Consider the following 20,131-nt stretch of genomic DNA (forward strand, 5'->3'; position numbering starts at 1 on the left):
AATTTAATAATTAAAACGTACTAACAGATCATTTTAGATAGAAAAAAAGATAATATTTTAAAAGAAACAGCATAGTATAGTTAATATGAACGTAACAAGAAAAATGTAGTTTCAAGACAATATAAAACATTTCATTCTTTAAGCATCATAATAAACTTCTATCAACGATAAAATATTTTTCCTGCAATTTTAGAATTTTTATACATTTAGATTTAATAAGTAAATATTTTATCTACAATTTTATATTAATAACATGTTAAAGGAAACAAAATATAATGTAAAATATTTATAATTTATGTTTGTGAAACATAAAATTCCAAGCAAAAAAGTAAAAGACCAAAAATGTGAAAATTAAATTTCTATTTAATCATTAATCAAACTGAATGTAACGATTTGTTCATGTAAACTGAAGATTGTCTGTGGTGCTCAATGTGCATTCAAAAACCCTTAAATACAACAATTTTATTAATAGCAGTGTTTTTTTAATTTCTTTAATTTTCTTTATAAAATATAATCTGTATTTTAAAGAACATAGTTTGATTTTAAGATAGCAGAGGCATAATTTCCTTGCATAAAACTGCTATTTAATGACATAAAGTGAAAATATTCCTTCTGGCTTCATTTTATATTTTGTAATGCAATATAGTCCATGAATTTTATTGATTTCTTCATCAATTAGATTACTAAGCAGTGTGATATTAAGTCCTATAGGACCTATAGAAAATGTAAATTTCAGAGGTCTTACCCTTTCAACAGCTTACAAAAGCAGGCATTTTTATTGATTTTAATAAAATTTCCATATAAGAGGTTCTTAAGTTTCAGATATAATAACAATCTGTCACTAAAAAATATATATATGCTGGTGACCTTCAAGAGTATTTTGTTTACTTTTAGTATCTTATTCTCGTGGATATTAATTTTAAAGGTTTCAAAATACTTTTTTTTAATTTCAATCTAAGTACTCTAATATATATTATGAAAGTTGTTGATTTCTGAGTCAATCAACCAAACCAAAAAAAAAAAAAAAAAAAAAAAATTTGACCTCGCTGATCTGCAAGCGAATTTACAGAAATAACTTATCCTGAAAATAATAAATTAGCGCAGTTAGTTCTCAGTTAGCGCAGCTGCCTAGTATACCTGTTTGATATTCCAGCCTTGTAACTAAGAAGATAAATAAATGCCTCTGAACTTTTGCAATAAAAAGAAAGTGAACTGAGAAATAGTTCAAGAAATTTCCACTAATGAAATTGATGCGAATAATTACAAATGCATTTGCAAATAAATTTGTTTTTATTTATTTAAAAGTTTGCTATAGTGTCTGTAGAATTTATTTGTTGTTATAACGTTTCTGCAATTAGAAGAACTTTGATTAGATGAATTTCTTTTGTTTTCTTTTCTTCTTGCTTTCTGTACTTTCTCGTAAACGAAGTATAGAAGATGTTTTGTAATCGTCATAAACCTCAAACTAGAGATTTTGACGAATATCTACGCTTCAGCCTTCCCTGAATTCGAAAAACATATTTTTGGCATTATATCTATCTGTCTGTAAATCCGATAACTCAAAAACAGCTTGAGTTAGACGGTTGAAATTTTTTATATTGACTTACGATCAATTTTATGGATTTCTTTCAAATTTTGAACGCAATTCAATTGCAGGAAGGCTGTCTGTCTTGTTATTCAATTTCAAGTGAACTCAGTAGCTCCAAAAGACAAAGAGCTAGGGATAAAATTAGATACACAGGTTAAACATCTAAAATATAATTCATATCAAATTTTGAACCAAATCTGTCTACGAGTTCTTCTGAAATCTTCTATCGATCTGCACTTTCGCATGCTTGAAAACACAATGACTCAAATCAGTGATATTCGGTATATGATCTGTGAATACAATTGTGGTTTCGTATCTAATTTCGTAGCAATCAGACGAGAAAAAGACGTCTAAAATATAATAAAGTATTCGCAGCAAAGATTCAGTTAAGATGCAAGATCCACGACAAAGATCCATATTTTTCAATTATTTTTCGCTAATGACATGCAAGGCCTTTGCAGGTATCTTTTCTTTTTCCAGTTTTAAATAATGAACTATATTGGAAAGAAATGTATGCATCTTTGATTTCATTTATATGCTTCCCCCCTACTGCACTCGTACAAGACGATATATGCAGATGGCTTTTTCGATTATGACTTTCATATCAACACGTTAAACAATATGTTGACATCATTGACAGGTAGTCTCTAGACTTGTAAATTTGCAAAATAATTAATAAACAATGCTAAAATATTCTGGAATTAGTGCAGTTCTTTAAAATTTATTCAATGCCTTCAGCTTGTGAATTTCAATCCTTCCAAATAACGATGTAAATTTTACTGGGAAAGAAATAAAAATTTGTGCTTTTAGCTTAGCTATTATACTTAGTCAATTCTGTGGCGTTAGATACTTCCAAGTTAATGATTTTAAATGCATAAAGAAACTGCGGTAAATGATTTTCAGCTGTGTGACACAAACGCAGCTTAAAGGAGATTTGGTAACAATTTTCAAAAATAAAGATATGTTATTAGTTTAGTGTTGAAATTTCAGAACAGAAACTTTAGAAGCCTAAATATTAAGCTGAGTTTTCCCTCATGATTAGTTTTTTTTTTTTAAATGTTAACAAAAATCTAGTTAACTGTCAATTGATATTACTAAAAACCATTCTTTCTCCAGCCTGTCAAATTCCCATTCTAATAGAATAAGCAATCTCTCCAACAAGAAATCGAAGTATAAGACAGTATATAATAGTGACTGAAAAAATGATAGCAAAAACTGTCTTTTATCATATTTTATAAAAGTGATGTTCTAAATTTCAGAATCTAGTATTTCGGAAAAGAATGAAAAAATTACTTTAAACATACGGAAAAACATAAAATGCCTTCAATAAATGCATAAAACCCAAGGACCGAATATCATGTTTAACACATAAAAAATGGAGAGTATTTAACAAAGGTTTCTAATAAAAGAATTGATTTAAATGTATACTTTTAAAAATATTCAGTGCAAACAAAGAAACAAACAAAAGAAAAACGAAAAGACATGCTGGGAGGGGGATGCGGTAGAGAGTAATATCAGGTGTCAAAGAGGAAACCTTTATTTATTCATTTGTACTTGTTTCATTTATGCTGAAAATTTTCTGATTCCTTTTATGAAAACTAACATATATTATTTTGCAGCTCAAATATAAGTAAATCTTGTGCATTTGACAGATGCCTGTCTTCAGTTTCAAAAGTTTGGCATTGAATACAGTTCTCATAAAAATGGCATCAATTATTACTCCAAAATGTAATTAAAATGTAAATATATATACTGGATATCATTATTGTTGTAAATTATGTATATTAATACAAGTGCCATGAAAAAATGTTCGTTATCTTTTTTTGAAATACGTAATATGGCAACGATTTTCCTCGCTTTACATTATTTGTAGTAGCATTAGCGATGTTTACATCATTCTGTTTTATTGGTTTGTTTGAGAATCTTCTGACAACTTTGTAACATTAAAAATGCACGCACACCATCGACACGAATAGATTTTAAGCGATATAAAGAAATAACTAAATTAAACACAGACGGGAAGACAACATTGATAAGTAGAGAAAACGATATTATGTTGAGATTTCTGTTTAGCATTCAATCAGTTTCTCTGCAACAAAAAGAAATTTTAAAAGTTTTTGAAATGAAACTATTTTTATTTTTCGAAAAGAGATCTAAATAACTACGTTACTAATTCATCAGCTACATTTCTATTTAAATAATATTGCACTAATTTATTACTCAGTTGCTAGAAAAAAATATAAAATTATATCGTTTCTGGATTGTCTGTTTAAGAAATGCTTATTATTATAAATGAAATTACTGGACTCATAAGAATAAAAATTTGATATGTGCTTAGTAAATTAATTTATGTTGTCTTATATAATTATTCATTAATTAATTTATAATTTTTGTCTCAGCATAGTAGTGACAGACTTAATACATTAAGCTCTATGAGCTCAAAATGATCAAAATTATTGCTAAGACATATTCACAATATTGTACGGTATGCGGGATATCGAATAACGTCTCAGAGATTTCGCACAATATTTTATGATAATAGGAAATTCAAAGAGATATAAAAGTAATATCTTCATCAGCTTGAAAACGGCAGAGCCCCCCCCCCCCACACACACACAAAAGAAAAGCGATATTTATTTCCTCTCCAGATAGCGAAAAAATTCTTATAATTATTTTTACTTGAAAAATGATAGGGCTAACCATGTCTTCTTTGTTCAAGATTACATTGAAAGCAAGTATGAAATGAATATATTACCTATGCTTACAAAGCAGACTTGTAATTTAAAAAATGATCATAGGAATAATAAAAGAAATTCTTGAATTCGAAAATCAATTCATCCATGATATAATCATTGCTGAAAGGAAACTGGTATAATTTTTAGTACTTTAAAATTTACTAGGATTTACCATTACTAGAGATAATTAGAATATATTATGTATTTTTGAATCTGAAATATACTTTTAAATTATAAGAATATTCACTGCTTACAGTCAGAAAAATAATTATTGGGATGAATTTAGCTAGAAAAATTTGCCCCAAGTTTTGTTCGTTAGGTGTAATATATAAAAGTTTTTTTTTTTTTTTCGACAGTCTTAGCAATGCAACAATGAAAAATGCCACTAAAAAGGGAGAAATATTATGCTTTCATCAAAACTTACGGCCTCTCTTTGCTTAAAGGTTACCTTGAGTTCGCATTTTTCGGTAATGATCTTAATATTTCAAACAAAATTCCCCCCTTTCAATCATAAAAGTCTATTTGATTTTTTCCCTTGTTAGTCATTGTAAGTTTAAATTTATATCTACAGAATTCGGAAAATTATTTTTACTTTGAATAATGGCATATTTTTGAAGTCTTAGTTATAAAAAAATATTTAAAACCTTAAAAGTCTTTTCTTTATTTTTCAATTATTTAGTCCCCGGGCAGCAATTCTCAAATGCAGGTGATAAAAGAAAGATATCATGTCAATTGTGGTGTAAAAAGGATAGGGCCCTTGTTAACGAAGGCATTGTTAACTAAATACTACGGTCAGTGATGGATGCATTGCACACAACATTGTGGTATCCATTTTTCAAGCAGATTAGATTTTGTTATATTATTTATTCATGGAAGAACTTATAGCAATTATTCTGTCAGCAATAGCCTTAGTTTGAGTTTCTTATTTAGATTTAATTACAACCTTAAAAAAAGTAGTCTTTCGTTAATGCATGAAATCATTTTAACATAATCACATCACACACTGCTCTAATACTTTTCAGGATATATGAGCGTGAAAGTACGACAATTTTTTAAAGGTAAGTACAATTTTTAAGTCTGTTTCTTAATTTTAGATATTTCGAAATTGAAGAAAATTTTCTATCACGAATAGTTATTTTATTATCACGAATAGTTTATAAGAAGAGAAAAAAGAAATACTTAGACTTTTGATGAAATTTAATTTTAATTTAGTGTTTATTGGATATGTCATATGAATATTTCGTAACGAAATGATGTTCAATGTTCAATCTAAAGAAAAGTTCCTAAATTTCCACCTGCAAAACTCAACTTCGTTTAAGTGCATTTTATTCGCTACTTACTTTGCGACTTCGGCGGTATTTGTCATGTGATGCATCACATGATATATTTTGACCAATTAAACTAACTTTGATTCTTGGGGATGAAATCCTTAATAAAAATTTTACAGTTCTCCGTATTGGCAATGTGAGCAGAGAAGGGGAATTTTTTGTTTCCTTTTTATGTGTTAGTGCGATTAGTAATGGATACAAGTTTGTTTATGTTCGTCTGCAATGGTTACTAGCGTGTTACTCATACTTCTTCTCCTATTTAATCTTATTTCTGAAGGTAAGCTATTTTAAAAGCCTTTGTAATCTCTCATTAATGTATTTTCTGTAATACGATTATAATAAATTAAATAAATCGCGATTTTCTAAATTTCGTAATCAGTTCACTCGGGTGCGATAATCTGTTGATATTGTAAACAATTTTGACGGATTTAGTTTCTCTTCCGGTTATGTTCATTTGATATGTTTTTAATTTCAGGACGGAATCACGTCGGACAGCCATGTAATAAGATTTTTAGGATATGTTTATCTAGTAATTCTTACTGTGATGAAAAAAATATCTGCAGGTGTAAACCAGAATATCCTGTCAACATTTCCTTACATTCCTGTAAAAGAGGTTAGTATTTTAAACTATTTCTAGTTAAAAATTTAAAATATGTAAATGATTTTACAGCTCTCTTGTTAAATAAATAACTTGTCAAACAAAGATGCATACGTATGTTCCTAAATCAAAATATATTTCTTTGCTGTAGTTAGAGATATTCAGTTATTAATTGGTTAATGTGACTTTATTTGTCAATTATATGTTGAATAAATGTGTTTGAAATTTGATTAATTACTCTGAACATACATTTTATTTTTAAACCTGTTTCTTATAATATTGTATTGATTGTCATAGTTTTGGATTATATATTTAAGTTATGCATTAATGCATGTTTGATATTTAATTTATATGTACTGGATTTATATTTATGGAAATTCTGCAAGAAATAGCTCTTTTTTATTCTCTGATTTTTTTTAACAAAAAAATAAAATCTTATATGTTAAAGAGTGATTTGATTGATTGAATGGATATAGAGTATTTTTCATTAGAAAGGAAGTGTAATTTATATGGCATTTTTTTTTTTTTTTTTTTATGTTTCAAGAATTTATTATGCATATTTGCATTATTAAAATAGAAAACTAATAAAGAAAAATGTTAAATTTTATTTTTCATTGTCATCTAGCCAATAATTATAAACCTTCAAAATTATTATTAATTTTTACTGCCTTATATATGTATATTATAGAAATTGAATTAGAAATATTTTGTTATTATTTAATTCAAAATAAAAAAAAATCTCATGAAATATAAGGGATTTATTAGCTTCATGTTTTTATTAATATCTGTTTTTGAAATAGAAAAGCATTATAGTAATTTTTGATATTCATTATAATTAGCAGACACATTGAAATATATTATGAACAGACATTTTTAAATGTTTTAATTTAACCAGATTTCACTATAATATTTGCAGTGTTTGATTATAAAATCTATTAGTATAGAAATCACTATGTAGCTGAATATGTCCTTAATTTTTAAGTTAAAAACATTAATTTTTATCTCCATATGTTGACAATTAAATTATAATTATTATGAAGAAAATTTGAATTGTGAAATATTTTAATATTTTTGTAATTACTTAACTAATTTTTAATAATTTTGTTAGTCTATTTTTTAACATTATGGGTTTATATTTCTTATTTTTTCTTAGCATTAAATACATATATGTTTCCTAACATTATCCATATAGCTGATATAACTCATTGAAATCAAGAATTTATACATAAAATTGTATAGGTATATCGAAGGACTTAATCAGCGTTAAATTAAAACTAGAGCAATGACAAGTAAAAAGGCTCATTTTTGAAATCATAAATTACAGATATTTTAAAGTAGTGGGAGGAATATTTTTATCTCTTTTAAGTTTTGTCTAGTATGTCAATATCTAGAGCGTGGATTTCTTCATAAATATAGATTATAATAATATAAATAAAATAAATATCGATTAATTATGGGAAAATCTTCCCTATACTTTCCTATTATTTTATGATTGTTCCTTTTTCATCATTAACTTTTATCTTTGTTTTGATTTGAACCATTAATATCATATAATTACTTTAAATCAATGTCTGTTTGGTCTCTGAAACAACTTTCTGAAAATTTCTCTTTTTTTTCCTTAGTATGTATTTTTAATGATAAGGATTTATTTTCTCCCAGTCTACGTATATTCCATTGTGAGTTAATAAGCCTTGAAAGCTTCATTTATTCTTTTTTCTTGCTTTTGTCATAGTTTTGAGATATATTTTGCTTTCTTTTGATTATAAGCTATAAGGTATTTAATAAAATAAATTTAAATATCAGAATTAAAGAATTTTACTTCTTTTTGGATACTTGTTATTAAACATATCATTATACTGTTAAATTTTTAAAAATGTGTACTATAATTATAAATCTACCCATTCTTGTTTTTATAATTATGACTTTTTAAGTGAATTGAATGCATTTATTTCTCTGTTATTGAATAATAAGTTTATAAAGTGGAAATAAATCTAAAATGTTGATATATGCATGGTATTTCAACTTATTATCATCAATATGAAAATGTAGTTATTCTCTGATAGAGAGTATTGCATAACAGTATTCAAAAGAAAGAAAGAATACATATAGAAATCTTACTATGATACTACATTTTATGGTTATAGGATATTAGCCTCAAATAAGCAGCATTTCAAGCTAGCATTAAGCAAAAAGTTATGGACAATTAGGACTCTGATGGGTTATTACATGACTTATGGCTGCAGAAAGAACACGAAATATCAATTAATGATGTTAAAATAAAATTATGTGCTAAATATATGATTATTTTTATGTCTTAGAATTAAATTCAGAGCTGTTTAATTGGAGATAATAATGCATTCTTTAGATTTTTCCTTACTGTCTTCTTGAGTTATCATTAACTATAACTAGAAAAGTGCTTGTAAAGTATTTGAGGTACACTGTTTTGCATTCTGTTTCAAAAAGTAACAAAATGGTTGTATTTATTTTGTTATTTGTTTAACTTTATATAATATCTCCTGATTTTTTAAAAAAATGAAAAGTTGCATTGAAATTCACTCTATCATGTGTTGAAAAATATTGCTTTAAAATAAATTACTTTATATATGTATATATATATATATAATGATATTTTAAAAACTCATTTCAATTCTATAATTTCCAAAGTTTTGTCATAATTCAGCCCATATTAACTTTATTCTAAAATATTCTCTTATTTCCTGATCCCATTCTACTTTTTCTATTTAATTAATTCTAGAGAAGCTTTGTAAAAAGGGTTTTGTCAGCGATTCCTACGCTCCAAGTGAAGGAAGAAAATACTGCTGATCTAAACAAATTCGTCTAAAAGATCCCTGTGTTTTCCTTATCGACATCGACATGTGTAAGAAATCTCTATCAGAATCTTATGGTACATAAGATCAGGGATAATTAATTTCTCTCTCTTTTTATTGCTCTTCTGCTTTTGTGCCACACTGTGAGTGGACATACCTTGTCTGCACTGCTTGTCTAAAAATAATGCCTCCCAGGATGGAAATAAAACAAAGCTAAAAATTCAAAGTATATTCTCTGACTTTGGCCACAACTCTGCTTCAAAAATTATGCTTACATATATATATATATATTGACAAATGCACTTTATTGAGATGTTATAAGAGATTATAAAATTAATCTCTCTTATAGCAAAAAGTCCTGATGACATGAGAGTCTTCTTATTTATATGTTGATATTTTTTTTTTTCCTTCAAAAATCTTCCTTTTATGTTCACAGTAGGATTATTATTAATTACGTACCTCTGATAACTAAAGGAAAGCAATTATATGTTTCAAACACATATTAATACTATTAAATTTAATTTGATTGGAATAATAAACATATATATATTATATACTGTATTTTTTCATTCAATGGTAAAAATTTGGATTTTAATGTAATTAATGTTTTTATTATTTGTATTTTTTTAAAACTAAGAATACTTTGAAATTTTTTAGGAAAGCAATATAGTGAAAAGTGCGATTATTCAGAAGAATGTTACTATTATGATCCTAACTCCTACTGCTCTCAACTGCCTTATAGAAGCATCTGTGAATGCCATACAGGATTTATCTATAATGAAGTTACAAGGATTTGTGAAAGTGGTATGTAAAATAAAAAAAATGATATTTTATCTTTCATAAATACTTATTCTATGTGTCTTTCCTTAGTTTAATATTAAACTTCTTTTTGTATGTGTGTCTACAGCTCCATCATAAAGATATTAATCAATACAATTTGTTATTGAGTTCTCCAATTTATTTAATTTGTTTACAGTAATACATTTTAAAATACCATAACAGATGCATATTTTCATCAATAAAGAATTTATACAATTCTAGTTTTGAGAATATAGTTTAATTTTTAGGATCTATTATTTTCACAGATAAAATAATATTAAACAGTCTGTTGAATATCCACCATATACTGTTCTTGATATACCCTATTTTGAAAGATATAAATACTGGCGTATTTGTATGCAAATTTATTGCAGTGCTTGTAAATATATTTCATGAATTTCATTTCAATGAATTTCACAGAACCGTAAAAATAATGATTTTAATAATAACATTAACTAAACTAAATTTTATAACAATGTTTAGTTTTATTGATATAAAACTGAATGCTAAAAATATGTTTTGTTTTTCTCTCATATATTTTAATTTAACTTTTTAGGATTTTAATTGAGAATCAAACTTTGAAACCAAATACTTTTCCTTCTTATTTTGATATGCTCACTTATTACTACTTATTTTTTAAAAATAACTATTATATCCTATTGATAATAATTTTTATGCTAAGTTTAACATAGGAAGAGTGATAAAAAATTTGCTTTTGAATATTCTGTGCAAATATTTAGATGATATTAAATATTGAATAAAATATGAGCTTAATATTATAGTAGATTTTTATTTTAGTGGTCTGCAGATTTGACATTTGTATTTATTTAGCTTTTTACTTTTAATACGATTTCCCTATTTCAATTTACTGATAAATATAGAAGATTTTTACAAAATACTAGTAAAAAATTATATCATTTTTTTTTTTTCTTTCTCTTCATAATAAATTTTATTCCAAAAGGTTTGTTGGCACATTGAGCATTACCTCCCATTAATATACTTTTAAAGTTTTTTTTAAGCAATCATTATATTAGTATAGTGCCAAATATGCCATTTATAATGAAATTATTGATGTAGTAGAGAACAATTATCATCTTGTAATGAATTATCATTTTTAAATTTCATTTTCAGTGGGAAAAGAACCACCCAAAACTTCTAATCTAGTGTTTCCTACTGCAATTGGAGGAACTCTTGCGTTTGCTAGCATAATTTTCTTTTGTTTAGTCGCATGGCAGGTTTGTAAGAGGTAAGTTGATTTCTAGATATATTTTTATTATTTTGCTTATTGTTAGATATTGTTATTGATTTTCTCTAAAGGTATGTATTTGTCTCTGTTTATCTGCCTTTTTGACAAATTTGTTACAAATAATGAGTTTTCCCCCCCTTTAAAAATACCCATCTTTGCTCATCTTTTATTCTATACAGATAGTGTGTCAGTAATGTTTGTATATGTTTCATTATTTTAAGAAATTTCTTGGTCCTTATTTTATGAATGTTTTATGCAATAACCTTCCCAAATGAATTATCAGTGAATGATTTGATTTCATTGATTACACAATTGGCTTTATAGCATTATGGTAAAAATTTTAAATTAGATTTTCTTAAGTCAATTTAATAAAACGGATAAAGTTATATATGCAACTTTTGACCTCAATAAATCTGCTTTGTTTAAAATACTAGCCTTATTTTGAATCATGATTAATTTTTGGTGAAATTTTGGTTTATATCTGATGGTTGAAAATTGTTGCTATTATTTCTATGAGTGTTAAGTTGTCCCTCACATATTTCTAATAAATTTGCATATTTGTTTATGTGTATCCAATTTGTCTTTTTCAGCTCATGGTTAAATCTTCTCCTTATTTTGCTTTAAATTTCAAATATCTTTACTGCAAATCCTTATGCTATAATGTTAAATTGATAACAGGCATTAAAAACGTTTAATGTCTGTAATAAAAAAAGACTTTAATCCTGGCACTAATATAACATGTCTAATAATATTTACATAGCATGAGGATAGATCTTCATGAGAGCTGAGCAAAATGTAACGTTAAAATTTTGCCTAATTCTTCATGCAAGCTGTAAAATACAGTAAAACATGTCTGTGTTTAAACAGACAAGTAAGGGAAGCAGCACTTTCGAGACTTGAGATGATATTGGTTGAAGTGTGATATTTCTGAAACGAAATTAAAGGTAACCGAAATAGCATAGTCAGCTTTTTAAAAAAAAGTCAAATCTGCTATCTAATAAATAAGAATTTGAAATTGATAAATTTATTTTTGAACATATATTTGATGTTGAGACATCAGAATTAAGCCATAAATAAACCACGATGTTGTCAATGGCTGTGTTATAATAAATGATTGTTAGTAAATATATGATAAATTATTTTGAAGCTAAATCCAGTAATTAAGTCCTCTATTTTTTACAATCACACTGATAATTTTCAACCCTTTCTATTAAGAGCTTGATTCTTCATAGTAACCAAATTGATATTGTAATTACAAAAAGAAAACTTTTCATTGTAGAACATTCATTTGTAGATTGGAAAAAAAAATCCATTGTACATGCTGATTTCAGATATATATTGCCATTTATCACATTCCTTTTATCCTATTTTTTTGCTTTATATGGTAATGGCATAAAAATTATCATAGTTTGTTTTAGGAACATTCTTTTGTATTTTGAAGTTAAAATTTCTGAGAAAGTTAATTCGATTAAATAATTGTTTGAAATTGACACTCAGAAATAACTTCACTTCAGATTTTTTAGGCTCATATGTTGTGAGTTAAAATAGCTTTGCAGATATGGTTTCATATTTCATTATAAAAATATGATTAAGTAATTTGAGTAGTGCTAAGTAAATCTTAATTTTTAGCTGTATCTTATGAATATTTAAGGACATATCTTTAGATTTTCACTAAGCTTTCAAAATAAAGGATTAAGTGTTATTCTATTTTATGTTCATAGAGTTTGGTATCTTAAAAAAATGGAAAGTAATGTATTTTAGTTGAGCCTTCAAAATTGCATCAGGTTTGAATACTTTATTAACTTTTGAAATTTTATTGGCCCAAAATCGATTACATCTCATCTAATTGTCTGAAAAATGTATAATAATTTTGATTTACATATAGAAGATTCATTGCATTTTCATTTTGATGGAAATAAAACTGAATTTCTGAATCGGACAATTTATAATTTTTGTTATTACAGAAATTTCTTTGGTTAAACAAAAATTATCTTGGCCACTCAGGGGAAAAATAGGTTTGCTATTTTAGTGAGGATAATTTTATTTTTAGTTCAGATCTTTTGATATTTGTAATAACAAATAAGGAAAAGCAAATAAAACATACTTGTTTTCCTCATCGTAATTATTTTAATTTATTTAATCTCTATAAATTAGGATACTTTTGTAACATAAACTATAAATATTCTTTTGAATTTTACTTTTTTATATAAATCAACTAATATTCTCTGTATATTAATTTTTATGGAAATTTATTTATAAGCTTGAAGTTTTGATTTTGATCAATGAAAAACTGCTAACTTTTTGAGCAGTCAGTATTTCAAGTATTTAAATTTTAAATTGCATTTAAGAAGATTTTCATATAGAATGTGTCCATGAGTTTTGAAATGGTGCAGTTTTCTTAAATGCTTCCTATGATAAAGTACAATTTCAAAACGGTATTTGGAAGAATAATGACAAATTTTCTTTGTTAAGGCAAAATGTATATAGTAGAGTTTTCTCCAGGCGGGGTGCATCAGTACGCTCTCGATATCAGTCTGCTTATTTGGATAGTTCTGGACCTGTGCCAAGTGCTCCGACGGCAGATGAAACTCTTCCCACATATGACACAGCTTTGTCCTTAAAAGTAAGAAGCTGTTTATTATGTATAATTTTAAATATCGAATTAATTTGATATTAGTTGCTTTCTTTTGTGTTTAACGTATCTGAATAAATATTATTTCTTAATATAGTGGCTTTTGAAAGCTTTTAGCAGTATTTGTTTTAAAATGTTTGCCATTTAAATTGAAACCAACGCTTCAGTTTAACTACTTAACTGTTATGTTTTCTTTACTTTGAAATTGACACCGCTTATATGTGCTGTCGTTTTATTATTTTTGAAAATTTATTGAATACTTGAGATATTAATAAATTCTATACAATTTTTTCATTTTTATAATATCTCTAAATGACTTAATTTTAACTTATAATTTTAAAGGTGTAATAATTCGATGCACATACTTTGTATACAAGTCAATTGTGTTGCCAGCGTTCCTGGATAATAATGTTTTGGAATTTTCTGATATTGAATTATATGAAAAATAGGTAGAGTTTCAACCTGTAGAATGTATTTTTGTAAATGCATCAGCAAATTTTTTTTTGTTTTGCTATTTATTTATGTAATTTTTTTTTTATATTGGAGTGCCATCTCAAAACCTAGTGACATATGTGAAATATAGTAAATGCCGCTAAGCATCGGTATTTTTTTTTACATCACTAATTTTTTTGTTTCGAAAATTTGAACTTTAAGAATATTAACTTGCGACATTTTTTGGGATTATATGGTAACACATATGCCTATTGTGTTATACCTTTTTGAAGTGTTCTTTTCATTTTGCTCTCGTTTCACCTAGGTTTTTTTACTTTATATGACTGTGTTTTGAACACAAACAAATAAAGCATATTTTTTATGTAAACTTTTGACGTCGATTACATTTTACTAAAATATGTTGGCATTATTTTATTAAAAGAATGTAGTGAAATCATGTTTTTCTTTGCATTTATTTCAAGTTGGCTATTTTTTAGACATGGGGCCTTATTTTAACAGTTGCAGTGATTTCTTCGAATATATAATTAGACATGTAGAAATCAAAATTAGTTGAAATAACATTCATAGCTTGATAGTTTTTTGTTAACTAATATATATGAACCTTATCTTATTTGGTATTGGTAAAAACATATTTATTGTTATTCTCCCAAATAAGAAACTTATATTGTCACATAGATACTTTAGTGTGGAACGCAATGACACACACAAGAAGTAAAGCTAAACCAATTTATTAACAGAACTCAGAACTGAGAATACTGTGACTGACAAATCTTCTGCTTATATATTAGCAGGGAAGGTTCCAGAATACTTTTCTGGAGACAATAAGAAAAGTCCAGAACACTTGTCTGGTAAACTAAAGAAATGTCCAGTATCTTCTGAAACATGAAATAAATGAAAACATAAAATCAAGGGATTAAATATTTACATATACTATTAATCGCATTGTCTCTAGCGGGATTCGAACGTAAGGTCTCTTGATTATGAGACCAGTGCCATGACCATTCGGCCATGGAGAATCGACTGTTTTTCTTCAATGTGGCATTGCTCCCTCCTTAAAGAACAGCGTCTCGATGTTATGACATTTCATTGTGTGGCTCTAGTTCTTGATAGAGTTACAGGGCCAGTATAAGTTGTGTCTTCACGCGGAGTAGTTTCTTGAGAAATGTCTCTTTTCGGAATCTCCATAATTTTATAAGAATGTTGGTCGTCTTGCTCTTCTAGGTAATGGTATGGTTCCATGCGTAAAACGTGGACAACTTCCTTCGGTTTCCGCCTTCTAGAATTAGGATTGAAATCGGCTACTTCATAGGTGACGTCGGACAATCGCCTCAAAACTTGATAATAGCCGAAGTACCTCTTGAGGAGCTTCTCGGAAAGCCCTTTTTTACGAACTGGAATAAAAATCCATACCAAATCCCCTGGTTCGTATGCCACCATCCGATGTTTGGAGTTATAATGCCGGCGATCTTTCAGCTGAGCCTCGAGAGTTCGTGCACGAGCTAATTGCCTCGATTCTTCTGCCTTATTGATCAGATGACTAACGTAATCGTCTTCTTGACTGAACTCGTTGGGGCAGATTGGAAACATCGTATCCAACGACGTTTCAGCTTCTCGCCCATGTAGTAGGTAGAAGGGCGTAAAACCTGTCGTGTCTTGCTTGGCAGTGTTGTAGGCGAATGTGACGAATGGCAATATCTGGTCCCAGTTCTTCTGTTCGACATTAACATACATAGAAAGCATATCTGCTAGCGTTTTGTTGAATCGCTCTGTAAGGTCATTTGTTTGTGGATGATAGGCTGTTGTCATTCGATGAGTGATATTGCACAATCGATTAATATCGGACACCAGCTTGGACTGGAAAACTTGTCCACTGTCTGTAATGATAACTCGTGGAGCTCCATGCTTCAGGATTATGTCATCTAGTAGGAATTTGGCGATTTGTGTAGCTTCCGCCGTCGGTAAAGCTCTGGTGACTGCGTACCGTGTCAAATAAAGAATTCATTCAAATTTCTTAAGAATGAATACAGTTATTTATTTGGACTGAATTTTAGAATCTTTTATTTTTGATTGGTATATTAATTTTTGATGGTAATACAATTTTTATATTTCTTTTTACTAGATATCGGAAGACTGTGAACCTCCCCCTTCATATGAAGAAGTTATTGGCCAAGCCGAAGAAGCACAAACAGCTACATCAAAAGCATAGTCATTATGTAAATTGATCCACGCAAGAACGATATTTGTGTATACATATCATGTTTGTATAAAATCTGTGCATTCAGGAAAACCTGAAGTAGATCCCATCAAAATTCAAATTTTGGAATGTACATTTTATAAAGAATATATTGAAATCATAAAATAGTTATCAGCACTATGTGCCACTATTTTTATAATAGTCATTTCGTATCATTTATACTTTTATATATATATTTTTTAATTTCTACATGTTAGAAGTAGTAAATCGGTAATAATGCTTTGTGTTTGATAAAACATGTTCAGTAATTTTCTGCTTGTCTGATGGATAATCAGCTTGATACATAGAATATGGAATAATTGTATGTAAGATTGCCAAATACTATTGTAAATCACTGACTGTATGTATAAAATAACACAAGAAGTTCTTTACATGACCTGAATTTTACTTCATGATATAATCTTTACTACTATTTGATAGTTGTTTGGAATTTTATGCCTGACATAGTATTTTTCTACATAGCATTTATTATGACTGTCCAATTAAGTGAATATTATTTATAATATTACTGGATAATATTTGTTATCGAGCTTTATGTAATATATATCTTAATAAATACGGTTTTAGCAGAATTTAAATTCTTTAATATACTATAGCATAAAAGATTTCATATATCTTTCCATCATAAACCATTATCAGTGTAATTTCATTCACAGAAAACAGTTCAATTTCTGATACAGTTTTTGAATGTTTCTTCTGCATTCCTACTTTTTGGCGAAAACTTGATATCCGCATTTACTCATATTTAGAAAGTACTGAAAAATCAGTAGGCTAATACTCTATTTTATACTTTTCTAATAGAAATTGTTTTATCAGCTGTTAATTTGAAACTAAGTTTCTTTTTGTGCATATGTATTGATATAATAATACTTGTCTTTATACCTAATGTCAAAATTATAAAATTAAAACAACTTCATTCTATAATTTAGAAGAGAAAAATTGATATTTTAAAATTCTGACATGGAGCTTTAACTTTTTTTTTCCTTATGTTATGGGATTATTTCATTTGCATTTGCCTTACAAACAGGGCCCGACTTAGCCTAATTGGGGCCCGGGGCAAAAACTTCTTTGGGGGCCCCCCTCTGCTTCACTACTTTTGTAATGAAGAACCGTGCATAGAACTCGACAAGTTATATTTGATTTGGGGGCCTCCTCTGGTGTGGAGGCCCAGGGCAACTGCGTCAGGCTCTGCTTACAAAATATTAGACTGCTGTAAATTTTTAAGCATTTGCAGCTCTGTTTATGAATATAGTTTTCATGAAGATATTTATTGTGATATGTCTTGTAATCATTTATGTTTCAGTATGATTGTAATGTTTCATTGTCAAATTTCTGTGTATGTTAAGCATTTTTTTGTTTTTGTTATTGAAGTATCGTTTTATAAAATACTGACTTCATATTAAGTATTAATATAATACTCCTATATACTCATTTATATCTTCTAATAATTATGAATAATATCAGAAAATATCATCATATTTGTCGATTTCTTCTTGTAATACTTGTAATTTCTTTATTTTAATGAATTAGATACGAGTTTGTTTTTTCCTAGATTTATTTGAGCTTCTGGTTTCTCTTCTGTTTACTATTTTTTCCTCTTTTTATATTGTAATATTATAACTGTTTGTTCCATTGTTCGCTCTGAGCTTTTCTCCCCCCCCCCCAACCTAAATATGTAGTCTTCTTTATTATTAGTAGAAAAATCTTAGTATTACTATTTTGAACAAAACACTTTCAGAAATTTGAAAGAAAGCAGGGTACATTTATTATGAAATTATATCTTCTTGAATTTCGTTTATATTTTAATCAAATATATCCGTCTTAATACTAACCATTGTTTAAAAAAAGTTTCGTTGTTATTTTAAAATTACTGTATGATATTCTTTTAAATTTAATAGTATCCTTGTGAATTCAAGCTATTTCCAGTATGTAATTATTGCAGAAATTAATAAGCAGGTAGAGCATTAATGCTTGTAAAATGGAGATCCCCTTTTTAATTTATCTTTATTTTAACACGTCTAAGTGCGAAATCCTGTGTTACTATTAATTATGTCAAGCAGTAAATATCTTTAAGGGTAATATAGAAATAATTTTTTATTGTGTTTTAAACATGAAATGCTTACTCATGTTTTAAACTAATACCTTATTTATTAGAAATAATTGCCGAAATCTCCTTGAATTTGACTAAATTGGTGGTGGCATGTCATATTTTAGAAACGCTTTTTTTTTTTTCCCTCTCTTATTACCAATAATATTTTGTGTAAGTATATAATCATTATTAGAACTCATTTGTGGAAGTCAATGTTGATCTTGCAACGTTTTCAAACGATATCTGTAGATTCTGAAAACATTATTTGCATTAAGGTGTGCCTATTTAAATAAAATTTAAAATAATAGATTTTTTTTTTTTTTTGAAGCGCTCTAATTTTTTCCAATTTAGAATCAGGCTCGAACAAATGGCAGTGCCTCTTTGTTTTTTATGTTAATCATTTTCTTGAAAGTTGATAAATTTATTTCGAGCATGTGTAAGCAGACATTTCATGCTGTATGCTCAAGCTTATATAAGATAAATTGATTAAACTGGGTTTTTTTCTTTTTTTATACATGAAAAATTTGTTATTTTACTAGCAGAAATTAACGATTGACAATTCGATATAATTTGAGCAAAAAACTTCCTTTAATTTAGCTGAAAATCATGGGCATAATGAAAATCATCCTAAATTTGCTTGTATATTATATATAACTGTTTTTACTAATTTTACATTCATTAAAAACATTATAAAAGTTTTTGTGCTATCTCTCTATCTAAAAAAAAAAAAAAAAAAATGCATTGGAATTTTTTTCTTCGTGTTCATGCCACCATATCTATTGCATGCCAACCATTTAATCAATTATTTTAATGAGACATATGTTATTTATTGTGTCTTTGCCTTCATTTTGTTGGTTATGATTTATTTGATCAATAATTAAGTACAGTTTTTTTTTTTTCTTTTGAGAATAAATATATTATACACATTTAAGTATATTGCAATATATGCAATGATGCTTTTGTATGTGTTATTAAACATAATCTTTTATATAAAAAGTGGAAAATTTTGTTTATGAGCTTCACATTCATTGGCATGCATTTTTAAATATGTATTTTATTCATGGAAGAAGCAATTCTGTGATATATATTTTTAGTTTCCTCGGAAAATATTGATTTCATTCGATTCTCCGTGTAAATTAATAAGATTGCTTCTAATATTTTCTGCAAATATTAATGAATTATTTTTATTTGTACAGTTTTATTTGAAAGGAATTAGTGTGCATATTAAGTATATTTTTGATTAGCTAAGAACTGAGCTGCCTTTAATTAGTTTTGTTTGTGTATGTGCCATGTTTTATCAGATATGTACATGTTCAGAATGATATGTGCTTGTCATATTGTAATAAAATATATCATTTCATTATTGTTTGTGTCTTTAGAGGTGTATATGCATGTACATGAAACATCTACAGATTCATTGATTTTCTTTTTCATCTAACTCATTTCTGGAATAATAATTTAAAAAAATATTTTTATCATGTACAAATATGGTTTAAATTTAGTTTCTTTTTTAATTTGAAAATTAATTTGGACTAATAAGACAATTTTTTTCTTTTTTGTT

General features: G+C 27.2%; 1 protein-coding gene across 2 annotated transcripts; it reads left to right on the forward strand.

Annotated features, from left to right (window-relative positions):
- Window positions 1-5,786: 5,786 nt before the first annotated feature.
- LOC129958662 (uncharacterized) lies at window positions 5,787-19,912 on the forward strand. 2 transcript variants are annotated; one of them, XM_056071287.1, is made up of 6 exons: window positions 5,787-5,928; window positions 6,127-6,264; window positions 9,735-9,881; window positions 11,028-11,142; window positions 13,615-13,765; window positions 16,347-19,912. In XM_056071287.1, exons 1-6 carry the CDS (start codon window positions 5,874-5,876, stop codon window positions 16,431-16,433), a joined length of 693 nt encoding a protein of 230 aa, XP_055927262.1. In that variant the 5' UTR covers window positions 5,787-5,873; the 3' UTR covers window positions 16,434-19,912. The 2 variants fall into 2 exon arrangements, with proteins under 2 accessions (XP_055927262.1, XP_055927263.1); XM_056071288.1 differs by having other exon boundaries at window positions 13,645-13,765.
- The last annotated feature ends 219 nt before the right edge of the window (window positions 19,913-20,131 follow it).

The sequence above is a fragment of the Argiope bruennichi genome, chromosome X1, assembly GCF_947563725.1.
Source record: "Argiope bruennichi chromosome X1, qqArgBrue1.1, whole genome shotgun sequence".
In the NCBI taxonomy this organism is placed as follows: Eukaryota; Metazoa; Arthropoda; class Arachnida; order Araneae; family Araneidae; genus Argiope; species Argiope bruennichi.

Excerpts from the sequence above, each read along its gene's own strand:
- LOC129958662 (XM_056071287.1), top strand. The coding sequence starts at position 5,874 with ATGGTTACTAGCGTGTTACTCATACTTCTTCTCCTATTTAATCTTATT. Across the intron at positions 5,929-6,126 it reads ATTTAATCTTATTTCTGAAG|GACGGAATCACGTCGGACAG; the intron begins GTAAGCTATTTT and ends TTTTAATTTCAG. Across the intron at positions 11,143-13,614 it reads GCATGGCAGGTTTGTAAGAG|GCAAAATGTATATAGTAGAG; the intron begins GTAAGTTGATTT and ends TTCTTTGTTAAG.